The sequence below is a fragment of the Haemaphysalis longicornis genome, unplaced genomic scaffold (genome assembly GCF_048455015.1).
Source record: "Haemaphysalis longicornis isolate Haplotype H1 unplaced genomic scaffold, Haemaphysalis longicornis Haplotype H1 scaffold_9, whole genome shotgun sequence".
NCBI classification, from domain to species: domain Eukaryota; kingdom Metazoa; phylum Arthropoda; class Arachnida; order Ixodida; family Ixodidae; genus Haemaphysalis; species Haemaphysalis longicornis.
The window spans coordinates 118751390-118774346 of record NW_027526460.1 but is presented as its reverse complement, the minus strand read 5'-3'; the positions used below and the strand labels follow the sequence as shown (position 1 = coordinate 118774346).

At 48.3% G+C, this 22957-nt stretch overlaps 2 protein-coding genes across 2 annotated transcripts in view; both read left to right on the top strand.

The window, feature by feature from the left end:
- Clic (chloride intracellular channel protein 5) overlaps positions 1 to 6675 on the top strand; it is a 62743-nt gene extending 56068 nt beyond the window's left edge. The window contains exon 5 of the mRNA XM_077685594.1: positions 2647 to 6675. Within this exon, the coding sequence (XP_077541720.1) occupies positions 2647 to 2870 (224 nt within the window). The 3' untranslated portion in view covers positions 2871 to 6675. The remainder of the gene's footprint in view (positions 1 to 2646) is intronic.
- An 8206-nt stretch (positions 6676 to 14881) lies between these two features.
- On the top strand, positions 14882 to 21371 carry LOC144153861 (zinc finger SWIM domain-containing protein 3-like). Its single transcript, XM_077685593.1, has 5 exons — positions 14882 to 15668; positions 15807 to 15915; positions 17462 to 17693; positions 18069 to 19979; positions 20742 to 21371. Exons 1-5 carry the CDS (start codon positions 15436 to 15438, stop codon positions 21047 to 21049), a joined length of 2793 nt encoding a protein of 930 aa, XP_077541719.1. The 5' UTR covers positions 14882 to 15435; the 3' UTR covers positions 21050 to 21371.
- The last annotated feature ends 1586 nt before the right edge of the window (positions 21372 to 22957 follow it).

Genomic DNA, 22957 nt, shown 5'->3' with positions numbered 1-22957 from the left:
ACCTACATGAAAGTGATGGTGATTGCAACAGGAATGCAGATTCCGCCACAGTGTTTGTGCAAACCAGGGCTGGGTTGGAGCGCGGGATACAAGAAATGGATTGCCAGATATCAATCTACCAGGAGTGGCCGGGTGATTTCTAAGAAAAATTTGACGCTTTTCAGCGTTACATGATGAAGCCCCGCAGGGGACACGGTTCTGAGCACGGCCAGCGTGGCAACACCGACGGGACTTGCGTTTCTTTAGAGATGCCGAGTGGACATGCAGTCAATAAAGCAGAAGCTCGAAAGACAATGGGGAAGACGTCGGGGTACAAGGAGCACCTTATTGCACTGGTGCTGTGCATAGCAGCTGATGCCCAAAAGCTTCCGTCGTATATCATCCTCAAAAGAGAGAAGAAAAAAAAAACGTCCAAAAATGAACACTTTTCTGAAGATGTCATCGTAAGAGTCCAGGAAAAAAAAATCCCGGGCCATCTCCAGTAACGTGAAACTTCTGAAGGGCGAAGCATGCAGTGTATGAGTATTCTTAGTGCCTTGGCGTTTTTGCCAACTGAAATAAACCAGTTGGGGGTAGAGGCTCTTATCCTTGTCTCCCTCATCCTGTGTTTTCTTTACCGCGCTTAATGGAGTTATAATGAGGTATACACCTCTGCTGTAAAAGTCTCTTGTTGTTGAAGCACGAAACTTCTGTAGCGCAAGGCGTAAACGAGTGTTCCGGTATTTTTAGTATGCGTTGCATTCTAGCACGGGGCCAAGTGAGTTTCCCGGTGTTTTAGTACCGCAACTACATGAGACGAACGGCGATTACGACAACAGCGACAGGAGACGCCAACAGCCTCAGCCCCTAGAGGGCTTCGCCCCTGAAAGGGTATGCGACAATGGAGCTGATGTCACACTGGGTTCAAGTTGTGTGGCCGCAGCAGCGCCCGGGGGAGCATTGCTCAGCAGATCTGTAGTCACGTGGTCAATGCTTTTGTTGAACGGATGTCACGGCCATCTTACCCCCTGGCGATAAAAGTCCAAACTTAGAGCAGCAATAATTGCGAGCTTGTTGGGATTTTATGCGGAATGATACCGGTGCTCCAACACCTCGACGTGTCAGTCAACAAACCTTAGGCTAATCTTCGACAGGATTGCAGAGAATGGGTGCGGAAACCTAACTGGAAGAAAACTTTGACAGGAAGACTGCAGAAAGCGTTCCCGTCAACTGTTGCAAGATGGATTTCAGACGTGTGGAAGCGGGTCGAAGTCGATGTTGTGGCCAAGCCATTTACGAAGTGTTCAATTACAAACCTGTTCAATGGATCAGAGGACAAGCTGTTGTGGGATGCTGACAGCAGTGTTGCAAGCTATGTGATGAACTCGAGCGGCAGTGGGAGGGACCGAGTATGGGATGGGAGCAGTGTATTCACTGTCTGGACCTATTTTTTGTTTGAAATGTTTGGGAAGTGAAACGTTATTCCATGCGCCCGTCTCGTCGAGATGTCTAAGCCATAGAGTTTCACACAGTAACTAGAGAGGAACCTGGTGCTGCAGTCGTCCACTGCGATGGGTGTGATGGGTAGTTCTGGATTCGGATTGGCACCCAATGGCTTGCTAAAGTTCCTATGGATTGGATCGTGCAGCCAGTTTCGTTTTAAATGCGGAGCATTTCTTAGTCGCACGATGTCGCGCTTCGGTGTCGGCGCCGTCCACACGCTCACTGCGCATGCGCGTGAGCGTGAGCTTGCAGGCCTACAACATGCACCAGCATGAGATACGGGCAACAGCTCTCGCATTTGCCTGCTTAAGCCTTTTAGCAGTACTTGTAGTTTAGGGCTATAGATTTAACTAAAATTGAAGTGAAACAAAACCTATTGCTGGGAGTAGCGTATCAACCTGTTTTATGGTGCGTAAAGTTGGTGACTTTTAAACACTTGCTCTGCAGAAGTAGTCAGATCCATTAATTTTGCAAATGTGTCATTTTCCCTGTTAATTTTTTTCTTTGTAACAAGCTTCCGCTATCAGTGACATATTCGTAATAAATGCACTGTGATCCACCAAAATAATAGCCCAACTTGGTTTAGCAATTCAGTGTTCAGGGTTGTAGGCAAAATTCTTAGTGTTTGTTGAGATACATGAAATATGCATCTGTTTGTTTCATCCTGCTGGATTTCTTTGGTTTTATCTGTTTGCTTTTATCCTGCTGTGACACAACCAGGCTGACGATAAGGATGATGTTGGTGATTACCTCCAGTAACAACCTAAGCACTGCAATTATTCAGCGTTTGATTGAAGGGCGGCACAATTTCTAAGGCTGGAAGGGATGAGTTGCACAACAATTATCCATGAACAATTAAATTTAATATGACCAGGAAGACCAATTATATATAAATCACAATAATAGCGGCCCGAGTACCAACCCTTGAGGCACTCCCGAGCTTATTCCAGCAGTAAGGCTTCGTCTGTAGTTGTGAGCTAGCTGCTGTGTTTTGCGTTCGTCTTTTTTTCCGGAGATATATTTGATGCTCAAATTTAACTTCTTGCTTTGGAGTAGGTTTGCAGATGTTTCTTGACTAGCCAACCATGTGCGGAGTGCTTGAAGTCGGAAGGCTAATCACCTAACCCTCTTGCCTCAACCTTCCCCACCTCATTGTCTGTGCAGGCAAGTACTTTGCGGACTTTGAGATCCCGCGGACACTGGCGGCCATCTGGGGCTACATGGGCCACATGTACCAGCTGGACGCGTTCACCCAGTCGTGCCCGGCCGACCAGGACATCATCAACCACTACAAGCTGCAGCAGAACACCAAGGTGAACAAGCACGAGGAGCTTGAGACGCCCACCTTCACCACCTCTCTGCCGGCCGAGCTCAACAACCACCACTGAGGACTCCCGCTGCCCCCCTTCCTCCCACTCCTCCTCGGACTGCGTTTAGCGGTGGTGTAGTAACATAGCCCGTTTTGGCCCCACCTTCCTCCTCTTCTAGAGCTTTTGTAGAAAAGTGTACGAAATTTTCCGTATAGCTGTGGGTTGTTGGTGCACGTCTGTCGATCAAACAGCAGCGTAACCGTTAAAACAAGACGGGTGTCCGCTAAAACAGGACAAGTGTTCGTTAAAACAGGACAGGTGGGAGCAAAGATGTGTCGACACGGCTCGAAGCAAGTATTGTTGCCCTGGAAGGTTCGGTGGCGTATTCCGTTGCGTTGGCTCCCTTGCCCTCTGTTCGCAGGAGCAGAATTGTTGAGGGCTTCCCGGGCAAGTCTTGTTGAATCTTGATGCAGTTTTACCTTGAGTGCCAATCTCGTAGGGCACGCGCTTTTTCTTTTTTCACAGCACGAAAGCAGTAGTGTGCTGGTGGCGCGATGCAAGTGTGTGGGTGATGTTTATGCTCCCCGCCGTACCACGCCATCCAAGTTTTCGGTATTTAGCAGCGTCTGGCACGTGAGCGTACTTAGTCGTTCGAAAACGGTGCCGAGTACTTCTGTCCAAAGCGCGCCTGTCCGCTACTTGGGGGTCGTGCTTGAACTGACCAACGTCTTCCGTTGTGGGGCCCCAGTGTAAAGTAAATACCCTCTCACTGGAAGAGTTGAAATTTCTGCTTCCGTTCCACTTGGCCCAAAGTTAGCCCGGCTGTAGAGCATCACGATGCATCCTGGTGGAAGTTTATCGTCATGTCGGGAAGACTGAGCCTTGTCATGTCCGGCTGACTTAGCCTTAACAAGTCGTTGATCCAGCCGCGTATTGCATATGCTAGAGAGGGTGGAAGTGCCCTTTTGGTGTCCACGTGTTTCCAATCCGGTTGTTCTGTTCGAAAGGGTTGTACCCCAACCACGCGCTGTTTCCGGTCGAAACGTACCGTCTTGTTCCTCTTCTGTCTCCCGGTATCAAAGCATCTGTAGCAAGAGGAAAATGTGTATTCGTGGAGGAAGGTTGCCTAAAGTTGTTGGGGAGGAATATGCGTCACTGTTCGCACAGTCGTGAATGTAGAGTGAGCATTTTTTTTTTCTCTCACGTTCCATCGCGCGGTCGTCGATTGAAGGTTCATTCTTTTGTTGACTTTTATTTTGTTAGGTTCTTGAGTACTTTATTCTCGCGTGGGGTGTCAGGTGAACCCCAGACCTCCCCCTCCCATCGTTTTGTGTTACTGTCTTGGTAGGAAGCTTGGCTGGCACTGTAGGAGCTGTCGGGAAGCACAATCTGGTCGATTTGTGAAGCGACGCGAAGCCCGGAAGGGGAAATCTTGTTCCAGAGGAAAGTAGCTTTACCCGCTGGCTTTCGACATCTTCTTCCGTCTGAGGCGCAAAAACCTTAAAGCTAGTTAATATATTTTGTTTTCCTATGCGAGTTGTCCGATGTCCTCTCTTTGTGTAGTCCATGGTGGGTTCCCAGGCTGCTTCCAGGGATCCGTACTGTGCCCTACGCTGTTCTTTAAGGGCGTGAGTGAAAGAGGGGTATTAGCATGCCGTGTTGGTTGCATGCAACTGCCGTTTATTCATACAGCATGCGTAGCGAGAGCTGTGCTCCTTTAGTCTTCCTCTTATTGGCAGTGCTCTGCCTGCCTTGCTTTACTTCTGGTGTCTACAGCAGTGTCCTGATTTGAACTAATTTAGCCAGACAAAGAAATTTTGAGGTACTAGAAAGTGCTTAGTCTTGCGTGACTTGAAAACTAAGCATTCGAGGCCCTCCTTACCAGTGGTAAAACTGTTCCCACTCACCGCTGTGCGATGGCTTCTTGCTGTTTCATGATAAGCCTGGAATTTTTGAGAATCGCCTACCCATTCCTTTTCGAAATGCGCACGTTGTGCCCAGTGAACAACCACGTGCCATGTCAGTGCACTGAGCCGACAATGGCGATGTCTAAAAAAAAAAAGCGGGCTCTCCCTCCTTTGACGCACACCCTGGGGAACCTGTTTCCCTACATTTCCTTGATCCTTCAAGTGCCACGTTCAATATCGCATGCCGCGTACTGAAACCAGTGCCTTGCACCGTCAACCGCTTTCGTGCATCTCAGATGCAAAAGTTGACGTTAGTTCTCTCGCACTCTCCAGGCCTTTTTGCCTCTTATGGATCTTCTTGTTGCGCGAATCACTGCGTGCCTATATGTGCGATTCTCTTTTTTTACGAAAGTCGGCAGAAATACTAGTTGTAGATACACCGATGTACATAGGACTGCTGTACCGCGCCTTCCTTGTTGTCTGGGCGGTGCGTCCGTGTTTTTGTTACTCTAGAAAATGTTGCTGCGCTGGAAAGTAAAGAGAGGCGAGCGGTGTTGTGAGCTGCGCGACGAACTGGGCGTGGTGCGCACACCAGTTTTCCGGTCGTATGCCACTTCGATCGCGCTTCACCCGTTTGCGCTGTTTTTCGTTCGTTCTTTCTGAGCAGATTGCAGTCTGTCGGAGCTAATCTTGGAAGCCTTAAATGCGATCCTGGGTCGTTGCTAAAACGAATAAAATCGGCCCGTGTTTGTTCCTGGGATGTGCGCTTGTGCGCATCACCTTTTGGAGGAGCCTGTTGTTTTTTAATTGATTTTGGACAGACTTCGAAAACTTTAAAGCATGTTACAACTGTGCCTGGGTAAGAGTTGTTGGGCGTGTTTTGCTGTGGCTCATTGGAAGGGAAGCTGAAGCGTTTTTAAAAGTCTCCCACGAGGTTGCTTCGCAGCCCTCCCTCCGTTGCGCTTAGAACGCCTAGCGACAGCTGAACGAACATAGCATTGTTGAATAGCCTTGGAAGGGGTTTGAGAGATACAAAGCTTTCTGTGTTTTGTTCCACCTGTGCCTACTCAAGGGGGAGGCAGGATGACGTAACACTTCAAAAGCGGACAATCGAGAGCAAATAGATGCAGTTGTCTCGAAGGTGAATTGGAATGGTAATGTGCCCGCTAGCTATCGCATGCGTGGTGGTAGGTGAAAACCGTGTACTAAGTTGCTAAATTGGAGCCATAATGCACTGTCAACTTATGAACAGGCACCTTCCGATCGTCCGAAATCTTTTAAAACTGCTTCAGCTTCCCCTGTTGAGAGATTCGAGTGAGTTAGCAGTGTGCGTTTGGTTTCTGCGCTGCATTTTTGTCGATCCGCAATGGAAAATCGAAGGAGGCTGCTGGATGATGGGGGCGTAAAGATGCTGTAGCTAGGTCACTGCCTGAAAACAGTGTTTCAGCCCTAGCTTGTTTACCAACGATGCTGGAACTGTTTACCCAACAACAGTGCTGTTTTCAAACGTAGTTTTGTCTTGTTCTGCGGTTGTTGGGAGGGGAGGCCAGTGGCTTTGTAGGGCTGTACCTACAGCTGCCTGAAAGCATTTACTTGCTGGGTAGGGTGGTTAGATGCAGTGGGAGTGGCTCTCCCAGAGCTAGGTCTTCCCGGTGGAGTGATAAGAAAGACTATCATTGCGAGGCAGGGTTTTGCATGTGAAGTACAGTGATCAGTTAAATGGTTGGCAAGGAACGGGGTCGTCATCCAGTCAGTTGGATGCGGTTGTATGGGGGAGGCACTCTAGTAAAAACAAAAATTGGGTGGGATCGTTCGAAACGACTTGGAATGCTGTTCGGGAACGTCTTGTATAGAAGCGTGTATTTTTTTTTTTGCGTGTGTGTATGTGTGTGTGCGTGGAAAAACTAGAAAATTTTTTGCACACCGAGCGGTTTTTGTAATGCTTGTATGCAACAATAAACTCCACGTGAAAAACATTTGGCTTGTCCCTTCTTTCGTTTTTGTCATGAACCCTTTCAATGGTGCTCACTGCAAGAATAAAAAAAATCAGTGCCGTTCCACTCTCTGAAGAAGGATGACCGGCGAAGCTGGGCAAAGTCCAAGGAGTGCATAAAACAAAACACATTTGTTTGCAATTTGCGACTGAGTATACTTCCTGTCTACCAGGTAAGTTGGAATATAGGTCTAACTGGCATATAGGTTGACCTCCCTATCTGCGAGCTCTTTAACTTGCACTTCAAAGACCCTGTCATCAGGATGCGAATACCAGGACACAACTCTATTAGACGTGCTGCGTGGGACATTAATGTCGTGAAAGGTGATCTGGACCAAGACAGCGGCAGCTGTCTTGGAGTTGTTGCTAGCCATTCATTCAGAGACTTTGCACGATGCTCGTGGACAAAAGCCACCACCTTGTCCAGTTCCAAGTCTGCTGCACGGCACCCATGAAACAAGGTGCGAGAGTTGCCCCTTCAGCTTACTGAAATTCACTTCCGGTGTGCAACGAACCGCCCCTATTGCGCCAAACTCGTTTATCAGCGCCCTCCTGCGCCGCAGAGACCCAAATCAGCCACGCTCTGGGTTCCCCAGACAGCTTGGGATGCCGGCACCCCAAAGCTGGCCGCAAGAGGAGCTTGCGTTTCTTGCGTTGCTCTCGCAGCTAGCGATACGCTGCGTGCCCACGGCTGAAGCGAAACCTGCTGCTCATTTCCCGATCCACCCGATCAACTACGACGATTGCTGAGCTAAATTTGTAGAATCTGCGCTTCGTCTGAATGATATGGATAAATCAGGCAATCGTGAAGCGTTTTCTGCCCTCAGAAACGGTCCGCACACACGCCGGTGGCGCCAACCCGCACGGCCCACGATGCGGTACGAACCGCGCGCAGACAACGGTAGCCACGGCTTGTCGCCACCCTTAAATCAGCCTGATCGCGAAAAAGAAGTTTCACATGCGAGAAAGCAGATGTTAGTGGCAGGAAAAATTGTGGTAGGGATTGTTATGAGCGCCGATTTCAAAAGCGGCGATCAGATATCTGCCGGTCTGCCGCGGTGCTAAGCCTACGCGGGAAGCACTTGATCCTGCTGCGCAGTTAATGGGCGGAGCCGCAAAGACCCGTGATGTCATAAATAAAAGATCAAATCAGCTTTTTAAAGGGGCACTGACACAAAAATTTTGCATCTTGTTTTTTTTGTTGCGATAAGTAGCTAGTGACCTACTTATAACCTGTAGAAACCTCATTTGCTTCAGCGTGCGACGGTTGTTTAATTAGAGGCATTTTCAATGCGGCCAGTCGCAGTTTCGGTTTCAGCGAGTGCCGCGAAACGATGGATTTTGTGGATTTTGTGTGAACAAAGCTGACCACGTGACCGTCGGAGGGATACAGTGAAACCTCGATATATCGAACAGCATGGTCCCCGCGAAATAGTTCGATATAACCAGAATTCGATATATAAAATCGCGTAAAAAAACGCGCCCTAAATTGGTACAAATCAATAAATGAACGAATTGTGCAGTAAATACTAACTTGGTGCTTCAAAGTATTTATTCTTTTCGCTTAAAGTACTGCAGCAGGGTAGCCTGGCGTGTTATACACGACTTCCTCAACGTAGTCCGAACGTTCCACATGCGACCGACAGGCCGGTGCCTTCAGTAGGGGTGCGGTAGGGCCAAAACAGCTGAAGCCTCAGTCGAAGACGGGAGCGGGGCACTATCAGCGCTTGCGGGTACAACCTCGGCAGCGTCTTCGTTTGTGCGCTCAGTAGTAACCTATAGGATCTACACATCCGTCAACTCCACCGTCGTTCCGGTGCTGTCGTCACCGCCAACAAAGTCATCAATGCACATGCTTCGTGGCTCAGCACCAACAAAGAGTTCCAGCTGGCCCCAGGTTTCTTCAAGTTCGCATTCTTCTTTTGCACCTGCTTCGGTGCAACCGATGCGCAGCAGTCGGGAACGCCCATCGCGCCACCGCTATCCTCGAGGGTACTGCGGGATAGCTCGCCGCCTGTCAACAGAGCGCGAGCGGTCTGGGCAGTCTGGGGTGGCGGAGTTCGATATACCCATTTCATGTCCGTCCCAGTTCGAAATAAAAAATTAAAAATGCATGTGATTTTACGCGTGATATAGAAAGTGTTCGATATAGGCAATAATTTGATATAGCCGTGTTCGATATATCGAGGTTTGACTGTATCACAGTTATAGAACAGAGCCGCCGTAGCACTGTCGAATTCGCATCGACGGCAGTTTCTGCGAATGCCCCCCGTACTGATCTCGTGAGGCGCCTAATTAAAAAGCGACCGTGGATGTGACGCAGGCGCTGCGAGTGCAAATGCTACCGCGGCTAACGAACGACGCGCGACGCTCGACACGATGGGTGGCAAGACGCGCGCTGGGAGCAGCCGGCCGGTCTGCCTACAGGTCCGCCTACAGATGTGTTCGGCTTAGCACTGCGGCGGATATTCGAGTGCCGCTCTCGTAAGCGGTGCAGATGACAATTTTTAATGCAACCCGCCATGGCATCATTAACTCCTTTCTCATGTAAGCCACCATGGTCGGGACTTGGGGACAATTTCGTGCAGCGGTAACAAGCTATCACTCGAGCTACCTGCGCCGGCGTGGGCCACTTCGCGGTCGTGGCCGCCGCCTGCACAGCGACCGTGCGGCTTGCTCAGTGGGCTTTTCGTGCCTCCGGCGCGTTTCCGCATCCAATGGTAATAAACAGTAATAGAAACAGAGTGCCTGGAATCGCTGTAGAACTTTTGTCGCGGCCAGCTGCCCGATGAGCTGACGAAATCACGGCGCCTCCGCCGCCAACGATCGGGTCGTTCGTTCTCGAGAGCAGAAGCTCCGCCCTCCGGCCCTCCGATTGGAGCGGCGAGCCGGCAGTGCGGAAGCGGCAAACACAAACTCGTGACGCGTTTGGATGTTGTTTATTTACACTTGCGCGTGGTCCTCTGCTGTCCGCTCGGTTGCGTTTCGCACACTTCAAAATTGATTTTAGATATGTTCTAGGCTGTATTCACCGCTGATATTTTGCAGATGTATATGTGTTCCCACCAATCAATCTCCGAAGTTATCTCGCCTTCAAAATTTTGTGTCAGTGCCCCTTTAATGACCAAAGCCCTTGAGAAGACGCGCCGGCGAACGGGGCAGGGATGGCATCGTCGTCTTGTCTGGTCGCGGCTTCTCATGTCTCGGCTGATTTCGGCTCGTCATAGGCTGGGGCACGGGCTGGGGAACAGATGCCGTGATGGCTCACCGGGGCTGGGGCATGCCGACGTGTTCCAAGAGCCTGGAGAAGATCGCTTCAGGAGTCAAGACGGCGAGATGCTGTGGGCCAGGATGAAGGTGATTACCCCGCACACTCCACCAAATATGTTACGTGGTGGCAGGACAAAGGACGTGAACCATGAGATGGGTGAACAATGTATTCTCACTAGTTACAAGACGTCAGCCATGAGACCGAACCGGCGCTGGCTGCGCGCCTGCCCTCCTTCTTCTTCCGTGTTCTCATCCTCGTCGCCGTCTTGTAACAATATTCTACATCTACTGCAGAAAACTGCCGCCTCCTGGCTGCACATGAAAAATCACGCGGCAACAGCAACGAAAGGTTCCACTAGCTAGGTTCCACGTTCTGCATGGAACGCACGTGGAGCACGGCCACGCCGTTCGATAAACCTTGTAGTCGGCCGCCGCCATTCATGCGCGTCTCCGCCGTACTGCAGCGCTGGCATCGAGGAACCCGGCCTGTAGCTGTGGAACGCGGTAAATTCAAATCGCCTTCCGCAAACCTGTAGTGTGTTTACTTTGTGATGAGCGCGACGGTACAGGAACAGCAAGAGAGGTGAGCGAGAAAGCAAAGGGGGGCATTTCCTTGGCAAATGTCTACAAAGACTATCGTCTTTTGACGACATTAGCAACGAAAGAAGCAGATACGCGGCCAATTTTTTTTCTGTGGAAGTTCTGTGCCGCAGCTATGACGTGTGTTTCTACGCCTGCCCCGTTTCAGCTCATCAAATTGGTGCTTTCAAACTGGGTGATGCGCTAAGGCACCGCTTCAATTTTTTAAACTCCCTTGCAAGGTGATGCGAAGCTTGCTTCAGCAGTGCGCAATTATGTACTACCCTTTGTTCCATGAAGGAATACGTACGTGCGCTGTTGGTTTGATAAAAACTGTACACCGTGGTTTGTTTACGTACAATATGGTCAGTAGACTGAAGGAAAAGACAAAATCGTTACACTAGAGTTTCCTTTGTACCCGCTGTTAGCAACCGGCGAGAATACGACTATGTTGAAACAATATGCCAAAAGGAAACACTCCCTTATGACCTAGCACTAGTTCGATCTACAACTTTAGGTTCATTTGGTGTAGTAATGACATTGTTCAGAAATGCATACCCGAGAGGAAATGTGGGCTAGCACTAGCTACTTTATGGTTAAATTCACGGTGTTCGCTGGCAACAGCAGCGAATTTAACCATCAACGAGATCGTACCAGCTGATATTCACTCTTGGGTACAGATCACAATTCAAATCCGTCATATCCACTTCACTTAAACGTGGAACATCGAAGTGAAATAAGTACAATTGCATAGCCCTTTGTTGGCATGCTGCTCATAATGTCTTGATTTCTGAAGCAACCAATAGCGACACCCCCACATCTATCTCAGCTAATAGTATACCCCTACAACTGCCACTCTTGTACCACCTCGTGTAGGAATACCCGACGTTACTGGGAATGCCCATACCACCCCCCCCCCCCCCCCCTTCCCCATTCGCGAAGCAATGTGAGTGCGAGCTGATCAGCTCGCGGCCTGAAATTCAAGAAAATGTGGCTGCACGAGCCGAGCAGCTACAACTCACGGCTTTCTGAAAAGGGAAAATGCCACACACGTTTTTTTTTATTTTATTTGGCTCAACTACGTTTTTTTTCTCACTCACTCAAGTACACTACCTAATAATCATGGATCCCGATGTGGATAACGATCCACAGGAGACTAAATTCACAAGATTTTATGAAAGATGGCGATAACTTAATTTCTAGCTTTCGATAAGAATCTCCAGGAGTTGTTCAAGACTGGAGAGTGCACAAAGTTTGATACCGAGTTGTGAAAAAATCACAAATCTGGACAACTTTACCAAACACCACAGCACTAATTATTTATACAACAGAAATGAAATCACGCGAAATTAAATTCTGACCACAGCCATTTATCAGGTGGAGTGCATAAGCATTCAAGAATTCTGAAGTGGACGGCTTGAGAACACACCACACACCAGTATGTTGTGTGCCTCAATTTCGGAAGTTCTCGACTAAACTCCGTCATTACTTTTGACGCACGGGTCCCTAAATTTTTTCCTGCTAATAAATAAAATAAATGGACAAACCAAATTAAATCAAGACTATTTTCCATGAAGAATACCAAATACTAAAACCAGCTCCATGCCTCAAAGGCGACTGATATGTTACACATTGCCGCTTCTTTTGTGCATTGTGAACACGTCACTTGGATACTTGACCTTTGGTGCTTTTGTCACAGTTCGAGACAAGAACCTGCGAACTAAAGCCCTTAAAGTGTTCGGGAAATGTAATACTGACTTCTGTGCTGAGTATTCGATGGTGACTACAGTCAAGCTGAAACAAATGCTTTGAACAAGCGCTTTCCGGAACGCAAAGTTGTCCTATGCGACTTCCACCGGGAGCAAGCTTCGCACCAATGGCTTAAAAAGACAGACTGCTATGTGCAGTTAAAGGATGCTGTACTTATTTGTCTGAGAACTGAAATCGCAAATTTATCTTTCGGATGCCTTCAATGATTGCAACATTGCTGGAACAGCAAGCTGAGGTCGTACATAGAATGCCAATGGCTGGCCGTCAAAGACATGTAGGTAAGAGCATATATACAGGCTTGGCTTAAATGTAGTCATTACCACAAATAATGGTACAGAGGGCCAAAACAAAGTTTTGAAGAATGAATATCAGAACACCAACCAGGGGAAACAGAAATTGTTGACTACTTTTATCTCTGCTCGTGCAAAGAAATTACCAGACAGGCCATGAGATTACAGCAGGTATGTAATGCGGTCACCATCCCCTTAGAGGGCGTATAGTGGCAATACCCTAGTCTACTTGTATGACAGGTTAGCTGACGATGCGGAGAACGAACACTGCACTGCAGTACGAGGAGGGTGATGTGTATGCTGCAGGTACAGCTAGACAGTCCCAATTGTGCTTACAACCACCTGGCTGGCACACAGTGGACATGTTGCCGCAAGAATGCACCAGCACGGACTCCAATGTAATAAAAATTCCCTGTAAACATTTCTGCACTGTCTTTTAGGCACGGTGACACTTCATTCCTACAGCGTCCTGTAAGATTAGCTCAATGGACCTTTTGCATCTATGACGTGTGCGCCCGACACTTATGCAGGAGAAATTAGACTAGAGCCCACTGAGGCACAGCCAGAACCTCACGATGTCACAACTACACTGAGCATATCTCAAAGCTCATCAGTTTTAACCGTAGCCCCACAGAAAAATTTTAGTTTTGTCTACTACTGCACAGTCCCTTTGGCTCTGGATTACGCTATCAAGAGGCTTGAGGCCTGTGTCATTTTAAGTGAGCTGATTACTTTGTGCAGTAGATTGCCGCTAAGAAATTCCATTACAACAGCTGCTCAAGCCAATGGCCCTGGCCTTTGCTAAGAAAAGCCGTCAGGTCATCAGGAAACACCTTGCTTCTGACTGTGAACAAACAGCACTGCATTTTGAACAGTGCTCAGAAGATGAAGCACAGGAAGAGGCACAATACAGGCACGTCTTTCTGCTGCTCAAGATGCAACCTGACCGATTAGTGCAGCTTCCTTTACAAAGGAGCACTGGTGTACTGGAAGGCATGCTGGGAAAATTTCGGAGGACATGCACAAATGTTAACACCTCTTTGTCAAGCCACATGACGAATGAGATTGCAGAAACTGCGACAATGCACTTGAAAGATATAAGCGCGGACATCACGGTTGGCACGAGTGGTGATCCAAGAATAATGAGATTTTTTTCATTTTACTTCACAACAAATGCTGTGTTCATTAGCCAACTTCCTTGTTTTGTTCAAAGCCTGCATATAAACATCCACACTGTCTGTGTACACGTACCCCTCCCCCATTTTCTGCTGAAATGTTTCAGAACTGCCTGTAGTTCCTTTCAATGTCAAGAGCCATATGGCACTTTAAATGTCACACACTAATTTGCCAACTCACTTTTGTTAAAGTATGCCTAGCTAGGCTCACGGTATTCCTCATAACATGGTGATTCTGTCATGAAATAAATGGCTCATCCCGTCCACTTTCATCCCATCATAGTAACACACAATGCTATTCAATACGGAGTTAAATGAACCCTTGTTTCAAATGCTTCGCGCGTTTTTAAGTTAACCTCCCGACATCGTGACGATTTCAGGCATGGTACACATGTTAGACATTGCTGAAAGTGACACTTCTAAAATGCACATAATTTGTTTCCGTTAACGTGTAGAACGGGTCAGTTTAAGTGCTATGCATATCCACATGAATGTAGCGTTCACATTGCTACTTTCCCTTAACGCTGTGTCTAAAGGTACGGCGGACGTACCCCGACTCCAGCGGCTAAAGATACGTCGGACGTATCCCGACGCCAGCGGCTAAAGATACGTCGGACGTACGCCAATCCCAAAATCTAAAGGTACGTCGGACGTACGCCAATCCCAGAAACTAGTGATACGTCGGACGTAGCCGGTGAAGGCCAGTACAGGCCCGTCGGTTGCACCCGTTGGTGTATTCAATCGATTCAGTGACGCTACCAATTTTTGCACGTTGGCCGCGACCATGCACGACTGCTTCGTAGTGACGAGGTACCACATCGGACTGTGAAACCTAAATCTTATTCAGTCCTATTCCCCGGTTCCAATTTTTTTTTACCTTTTTTTGGTCGAGACTACTTTACCTGTTCTATTACTAGGCACTTTCGCATCATCTTTAGATCATGAACTGTCCGCGGTGCGAGCCGTTCGCTCGCGGCGCGAAACTTCAGCAAGCGGTTGCTCCTGTGCCTCCATGCTCCTGTGTCGGCACTCCGGCCCGCAACTCTATGCGGCCCGCCCGGCCCACCCCAACCAGCGCTAATAAAAAAAAAAAAATCGTCGTCGTTTTGTTTCCATGGGTGATGATGACACGCACTTATTTCATGTACAAAGCATACACGAATTGTGGTGTCTAGGGGAGAGGGATTATAGTAGGTAATAAACCAATGGGATGCGAAACTAACCGTTTCTTGCGACCATAGACTTTCATACGACACCTTCTTGTATCGGCAGTATCGGGCCACACGGAGGGGAAAAAATGTTGAAGCGCAGGGCAAACTCGGGACGATACCACTGACACGGTCAGGCAGGCACGCTTCTCAGTCATAAAAAAAAAAAAAAAACCGTGACGCAAGACACCCGTCAGAACTGAAATAATTACAAAAGGAAGCGTCAGTCCAGCCGTTTCTTGCGTCGTCTGCTGCTACCTTCTTACAGGGAATTCCCTAGGAGGCGACGCGCGAGTCCACAACAATCCTGTTCGCTGCAGCAACAAATTCCCTAAATGTCCCCAACTGGCAGTGGTTTTAGGAGCCAATCAAAAGGTGGAATTAGCCGCATGCCTAGGATGCTAGTCAGTGTCCATCTTGTCTTGTCGTTCCCCACGTGGTGACTGTCAACATGAAAGTTCGGGACAAGTTTTCCACGTTTCGAGAACTGGAAGCTGCAGTTAAGCAGTACAGCGAAGAGAAGCTGGTGCAGTTTTACATTCGCGACTGTCGCAGCATCACTGCAGCTAAGGCTAAAGTGAAGCGCTTCTTGAATGATCGCCTCGAGAAGTACCAAGTTCATTACTGCTGCATACAAGGAGGCAAGTCCTTCAAGAGCCGCAGCAAGGGGGAAAGAGAATGCAGGTGAGACTGGCTCTGGGCTTTCTTTTTCTTTCGTTCTGTGGTGCCGGCCAGTCAACAGCATGGTTCTTTTGTTGCACCGCGAATTCGAGTCATGTGTTTCTTCAGATGCCCTTACGCGTGGAATCTGATCAATTTCAGCACCTTCCAAGTTGGATGCCCGGCGTTCATCAAGTGCAGGGCCTCTGATGATGGCAACTTTCTGGAAGTGATTGAAGTGAACGAGACTCACAACCATGAGATATCTAAGGTATGGATCTAATGAGCGTGTTCTAAGTGTCGGATGCAGTGATAGACTTCGGCCTGGTTTTTCTATCATTTCGTTAAATCTAGTGACTGCTTTTTTTAGGAAGCATTTTAGAGCCAAGACAATTCCGTGCAGTGCGCCTCACAGCTGCCGTACTCGGGCGCTGACGCCTCGTGTCTCGCGTGAGTCCCAGGGTTGCCAGGACTGGCGATTTGTCGCCACACCTAGCAACCCTGGGGGCAGCGGTAGTGTTTAAACATGTTCTGTAGCAAACGCCCATTTCAAGTCATTCTTATCAAAGCAAAGCTTTAAGGTTTTCACAGATGGCGTCTGTAACGTGAAAACGCCCTGCAGGAGAGCCAATTTTCTCAGACGATGATTGTGAATGATCATGGGTGAAGTGAAAGGAAAAAAACGCTTCAGTGGCCGAAATCGAACCTGGGCCCCTCCCGTTATGAAGCCGGCATCTATCCGATAGCTAAACTTTGACATGGTCGAAACTAAGTCCAAACTCGGACGACAACCAAAGAACCTGTCACGAGAGAGCTTTGCGTTCAACCATCGTCGTCGTTAGACAGACCATCGTCGTCATTAGACAGAGGGTGATTTTTCTTTGAAGGCTTCACCTAAACCTGCATATTTTAGCTTTTTGTGTAAAGAGTAGACTACCGCTATTGCTTTCCCGTACCACAGAAAACGGATAAAATCTGTAACAGGGTTTTCTGTCTTGAAATTTCTGCATTTTTTCCACAAAGGTAATCAAAAAGCACTTACTAGCATCGAAAATAGTGCCTTTTCTGGCACCTTCACACATTCACTTTAAGGTGGTGACTTTTTTGGCTACTTTGGGCAATTTCCAGGCGACTTTTCCTCCTGAGATCCTGCATTGACCGGCCCCGTCACGAAGGTAACAGACGTCATGAAATGATGCCGTTCTCACTCGTTGGTAGTCTTGCGTCCATGGGCCCCTGCACAGATGTCGCTACTTGCGAGTGAGTTCGGCGTCATTTCCCGTGCTTATCTTCGTGGCAAGGCTGGTCAATGCGAGATGCAGGACAAGCTGTGCGGCGTACAGCATGGAATTGTTTCAGCTCTAAAACGCTTCCTAAAAAAAGCAGTCGCTACATTTTGCAAAATGTGCGAAAAACTGATTGGCGAGATTTGACAGTGCTAGCAAGGACACTGTCATGAGGTACCGTGATGGTAGCTACAACTTTTCCAGCTCAATTTCTATTTATACCGCTTTGAACTGCAGTAATAATATATGCAACACGGACTAACAATCGCAATGACAATAAAGTGAGGTTGGAGTGAACTTGTTGGATGTCATGCATGCTGATTGTTCTGTCTCTGCTTGCTTGCTTTTTTAAAGTTATAAATGTGCACCTGCTGGAAGGTTTTATCCCAATAACATGAAAGGTGCCATTCAGTCTGCAACCAGCCCATAATTATACCTTCTCACTGAACTGCTGATCGAACTGTTTGAAGAGTCATTGAATTGCATATGTAGTTAGGATTACAAAGTGTTCAATAAATTATTTTGCTGCAGCCACTCTACAGCCACCTGCCACAAACTAGGGCATTAAGAGACCCAGCGGCGAAGGAGGAAGCCACGGAGCTCTTGGCTTTGCACGCGAACAAGAAGTTAGTGAAGAAGAGACTTGAAGAAAAAACGGGAAAACTTGTCCTGCTCAAGGACTTGAGCAACGCTGCCGCTTCCCTGAGACCACAGGCAAGAAACGACCTCATGAAGACAGCAGCTCTTCTTCACAATGAGCATGGTAAGTGCCTATTCTTATGGTGTGAGTTCTCTGACGAGTATATGGGAAACCTGTATGAACCTGAGCTGAATTGACTAGTGCAGACCACATTATAGGAAGAATGTCCAGTTTATTGCCATGCCACAAATTTGCTAGCTGTATGTTGCCACGGCTGGCCATACGTCTCGATGCATCACTGTGTCATGGTGCTGGGCTTCCCCCTGAGATCTAATATTCTTTGATGGTTCGAACTCGTACAGGGAAAGCTTCTGAGCTTTAGGCAATTTAAGCAGTGCCTAACCTTGCACTGGTGCCTCACTGTATGCTGTGCCCCGGGTACATAGCTTGCATGTAAAACACACTGCACAGGCTTAGAACATGAAATTTGTTTTACAGGTACAGACTACCACATCCTTTCGGATGGAGAAAATTTCCAAGGGATATTGCTGTCCAACCAGTCTATGCGATCGAACATGGATGCCTTTCCTGAATTCTTGGCAATCGATGCAACATACAAACTCCTTGAAATTCGTACACCAGTGTACGTGATGCACGTGGAAGACTCAAACGGAGACACAGAGACTGTGTGTGTGGCTGTACTAGTCAGTGAGTGTGCACAGAGCCTACAATGGATGCTTGACAAGTTCAAGGAGCTGCACCCGTCCTGGACAAAAGTAAAAACCATAATGGCGGACAAGGACCTTTTGGAGCGGGACCTTTTAAAGGAGAGCTTCCCAGATGCGAAAGTCCTCATTTGTGTGTTTCACACTTTGAAGACGTTCCGCCGGGAAATAGCCTGCAACAAGATGGACATAACTCCACAAGAAAGAGACGAAGCCTTGACACTGCTTCAAAAAATGGTGTTCTCACGTTCAAATGAAGCATTTGAAAAGCTGCAAGAGGAATTTGACCAGACTGTTTGCCAGGAGATTCGCTCCTATTATGACAAAAACTGGCGCCCAATCAAGGACGAATGGTATACTGGACCGCAGTTTATGTCAGAAAATTTTAACAACACGACAAACAACAGAATCGAAAGCCTGAACTCAAAATTGAAAAGTGTGATAAAAAAGAACAGCTCTCTTGAAGAGTTTGTGTGTTCACTTTTCACAATTCTCAATGCCCTGAGTGATGAGCGTGACCACAGGGCACTGACAAGCATAGCCAAGCGACCTTGCAAACCACTTTCTAGCCCAGAAGAAACCATGTACCAGCAGTCATTGACTCCCTATGCCTTCAAGCTTGTAAGGGGACAGATGCACCTGTCAACCAAGCAGGTTGCAATCGGCCACCAAGTAGACGTGTTCACTTTCACGTCGTCCTCCGGCAACACGACAACGACAACGACCGACTGCACTTGTTCCTTCTGGAACGCCATGCGACTGCCATGTCGGCATGTTTTTGCAGTTCGGCAGACGCTGAGCATGTCCCTCTTTGATGCTACACTTTTTCTAAAAAGGTGGTCAAAGGAATACTACTATGCGCATCAAAGAGCCTTCCTTTGTCAAGAGAGCAGCACAACTGAGCACTCAATTTCAGTGCAAGCAGCAAGACCTAGGAGGCCAATGTCTGAGCATGAAAAATACAAGGAGGTGTTTCCTACATGCAAGTACCTAGCACAACTTGCTGCAGAAGAAACAGGTGAGAGGTACCAGACACGTGTAGCGGTTTTGCTGGCACTGTCAAAGGCATGGGAGGAGGGACGCGATGTTGAAGTTGTGGAGCTGTTGCACCAAGGGGCCACCTCCCCTTCATCACTGGAGCAAGGTCAACACCCTGCACAAGAGAATCCAGAACTGCCCACGAGTTTGTCGGATGAGGACGAGCAGTACGAGGTGTTTCAAAGAGCACCAGAGAAGCCGCAGTCAGATGGAAGGAACGAAATTCTTCAACTTGCCTCCGACCCTGCTGAACCACTTGAGACCATGCCTGCGAACAGGGAGGCGCACAGGGCCCACGATGCAGGTGCTTGCGGGACTCTCGACAAAACGGCGGGAGAAGTGCAGCTACTGCAAAATACATTGCCCTCTACGAGCAGCGCTGAGCCCTCAGACAATGTGTTTGAACGGCTTGGAAAACTAAAAGTGCCAACCAAGGTGAAGCCACGCGGTCGACCCAAAGGAGCCGAGAAGACGGTTATTGGGCTTCCACGACGACGGCAGGGACCCCGTCAGGGTGGCAGGGAACATGCAACGAAACTACAGCCATTCCGTGACCTGCCTCCGGAGGAAAAGGAAAGCAGGATCCTTCGTTGCCTGATCCCTCAAGGCCTGCTAGGGGATGTTCTACAGGGGAAAATGCTTGTTGGTGAGTTTGTTAATTATCTTTGTCTAACAACGTTTACCCTATCTTTTTATTTTTGTTTCCAGGCACTACATAGGTTTCTAATATTGCCTATTTATGGCTGCAACTCTAGCTGTATGTGTTAAGCACAGCAAAATTTGAAAATTACAATCGTGCAGCCTACTACACTGTTAAAAAAAGGTTCTGTGTCACCTTTCAATATTTATCTAATAATGGTTACTGTCTACTCTCTGCTCAGTGCCTACTCTCATCTGTCAGGTATAAAAACTGGAAAACCCTTAGATTTGCAAATTAAGATGTTTGCGATTTTTTTTCTCTTTTGTAGGGTTTCAACGCGCTGCTGCTACACAGGTGATGAGGTGCGCTGTAGTGGAGGGCTCCGGAGTAATTTTGATTTTTAACATGCGCCAAAATCTCGAACACACAGGCGTTTCTGCTTTTCGCCACCATCATGAAAAGTGGCTGTCACGGCAGGGAGCCGAACCCGCGTCCTCGTGCTCAGCAGCACAACACCTTAGCCACTGAGCTACCACTGCGGGTTTGCGAAATTTTGGTCGTATAAGGTGTTTTTGTCAAGATGAAAATAAACTTGTTGAAACTGCTATAACATGCATAATTCACGAAAGGAAAAATTAACCCCCAAAGTGCAAGGATTCATAGTGAAGCTCTTGGGCCTCTAACTGCCTCCATCCATATTCATAGCATTGTGTTGTTTATGTACAATTTTGTTGCAGGTTCAGTACACTTATTCTGCATACTTTACAGATGAGGACCAGGTAGAAACGATACCATCAAGGATCGCAGAAACAATCCTTGATGACGACGTGGACCTGAGCACCGTGCAAAAGTACTTCACTGAAGACGGTTGGACTGCTGTACTGGCAACGGCAGAAGTAAAGAGAAAGAACATAAAATGGAGATGCAACGAGTGCAGGGACTTATTGGAAGAAGACCCATCTGTAGCGTGTGAGCTGTGTCTGTGCTGGTTCCACCAGATCTGTGTTGCTTTGCCGAGCCGAAACAGGGAAAGTCCCTGGTTCTGCCACAAGTGCGTTGCAGCGGCACAACTGTAAAAAATGTGGTAAATTCTCTTTGAGTGCATTGGAATAAACTTTTGTTCTCTTTGGTGACTAGATGAAGTGCCTGTCGCAGTGCTTCATATGTTGGGAGCAGCGTAATACATACCGCTGCAGTGTACCGAGAATGATGCAAAAATGCCTAGCAATGTAATAGATGAAGCAGTTGTCTCCACAAGAATCGACATTTATTGAACTGCATGAATTCCGTTGTGGGAGGCCTTCGTAGTCCAGGAAGGCTTGTTCCTTCGCAGCCCGGAGTGCCCTGTCCACCAGTCGTTGCTGGTCTTGAGGGCATGAACTGGTTGGCTGGTCCTCCCACTGTTCCAGGGTAGGGTTTGGTAGGGGGTTTAGGAGATGGTGAGTGCCGGCACTCCCACATTGAATGTTAAAGAGTGTTGGGTGTGGGGCAGCATTGACAATCCCATGTGTATGTTGTTGAGTAGGTGGCATGGAGCAGTGTTCCGTGGGAGTAATTGATTGATTGTTGGGATTTAACGCGCCGACGCAACGCAGGCGATGAGGCGCGCCGTAGTGGAGGGCTCCAGATTAATTTTGACCACCTGGGGATCTTTAACGTGCGCCGGAATCTCGAACACACGGGTGTTTTTGCTTTTCGCCTCCATCAGAAAAGCGGCCGCCGCGGCCGGGAATCGAACCCGCGACCTCGTGCTCAGCAGCGCAACGCCTTAGCCACTGAGCCACCGCGGCGGGTCATTCCGTGGGAGTAGGGGTTCGCAGCTGTAGGGGGGTAATGCCATCCTCTCTGTTCTCTTGCGTTGTGGTGGGAGGTAGATGCAGCGCTGCAGTCAATAGTTGCCGAGGGCATCAGTGTATCTTAGAATGTCATCGCTGGAGGTCATAGATCAGTCTGCCAACAAGGGAAAAGCCCGGAAAGGGCTCGCGAAAAAAAAAAAAAAAAACACGGGCCGGGGATTTGAACCATGGATTTTCGTTCTAAAGTGCGCTCAGTACGGGAGGCTCTTTTTCTCAGTGGCACCAGGTTTGTATTGCCAGAGAAAAAGCTACTCTGCAGTGTACGCTCGCTTCAATTATCAATCTTTTTAAGCCAGCAGATGCATGCAAAATTGGTAACGGGTGCGCTTGACGGGCCTGTACTGGCATACGCCGGCTACGTCCGCGTACCTTTCTTTAGTATCGGGTACGTCTGAACTGGCGGCTGGCACCTCGGAAGATTTATCTTCTAAAAAAATGGTGAAAAAAATGCATAGAAATGTTGGTTGTCTTCAACAAAGAACACTAACATGACGGCAGGGGAAATTCGAACCCAGGCTTTCCGTTCACAAGCTCGAGGCGGTACCTCGCCGCTACGAAGTTGGTCAGGGCATAGACTTCTGTATAACCGAAGGCTACGGTCAGGGTTTCAACACGCTCAACGAGACGAACAATCGTGCGAACAACACCCCAATGGTAAATTTTCGACATTAGGCACCTCAGCATTGGTGAAGCCTGTGCCGGTAAGTTGCCGTTCGCGGTAACTCTCGCGCTGCGCAGTCTACTCCCGCAAACACGGTAAACGGTAACGTAAACACGGTAACGATATGCTAAAACTGCCTGCATTACCTGCATTACGGCAATCTCGTCCGGTGTTAATCGCATGAGACCACACGGGAGGCTCTTCCTCCGAAGCGCCGGATTGGCATTTCCAGAGGGAACCACATAGCAAAACCTCAGAGTACACCTGTAAATGCGTCCAACGGGCCTGTACTGTCATCCATTGGCTAAGCCCGCCGTACATTTATCGGAGAAGGGACTTCCGACGTATCTTTAGCAGCTGGCGTCGGGATACGTCCGACAAGGAGGCGATGGTCCGACCATCGCCTCCTTTAACTAGTTAAAGGAGGCGATGGTCCGACGTATCTTTAGCCGCTGGCGTCGGGATAC

Coding starts and splice junctions, on each gene's coding strand:
- LOC144153861 (XM_077685593.1), top strand. CDS start 15,436: ATGAAAGTTCGGGACAAGTTTTCCACGTTTCGAGAACTGGAAGCTGCA. Junction 15,916..17,461: donor ACAACCATGAGATATCTAAG/GTATGGATCTAA, acceptor ATTTTGCTGCAG/CCACTCTACAGCCACCTGCC. Junction 19,980..20,741: donor ACAGGGGAAAATGCTTGTTG/GTGAGTTTGTTA, acceptor CATACTTTACAG/ATGAGGACCAGGTAGAAACG.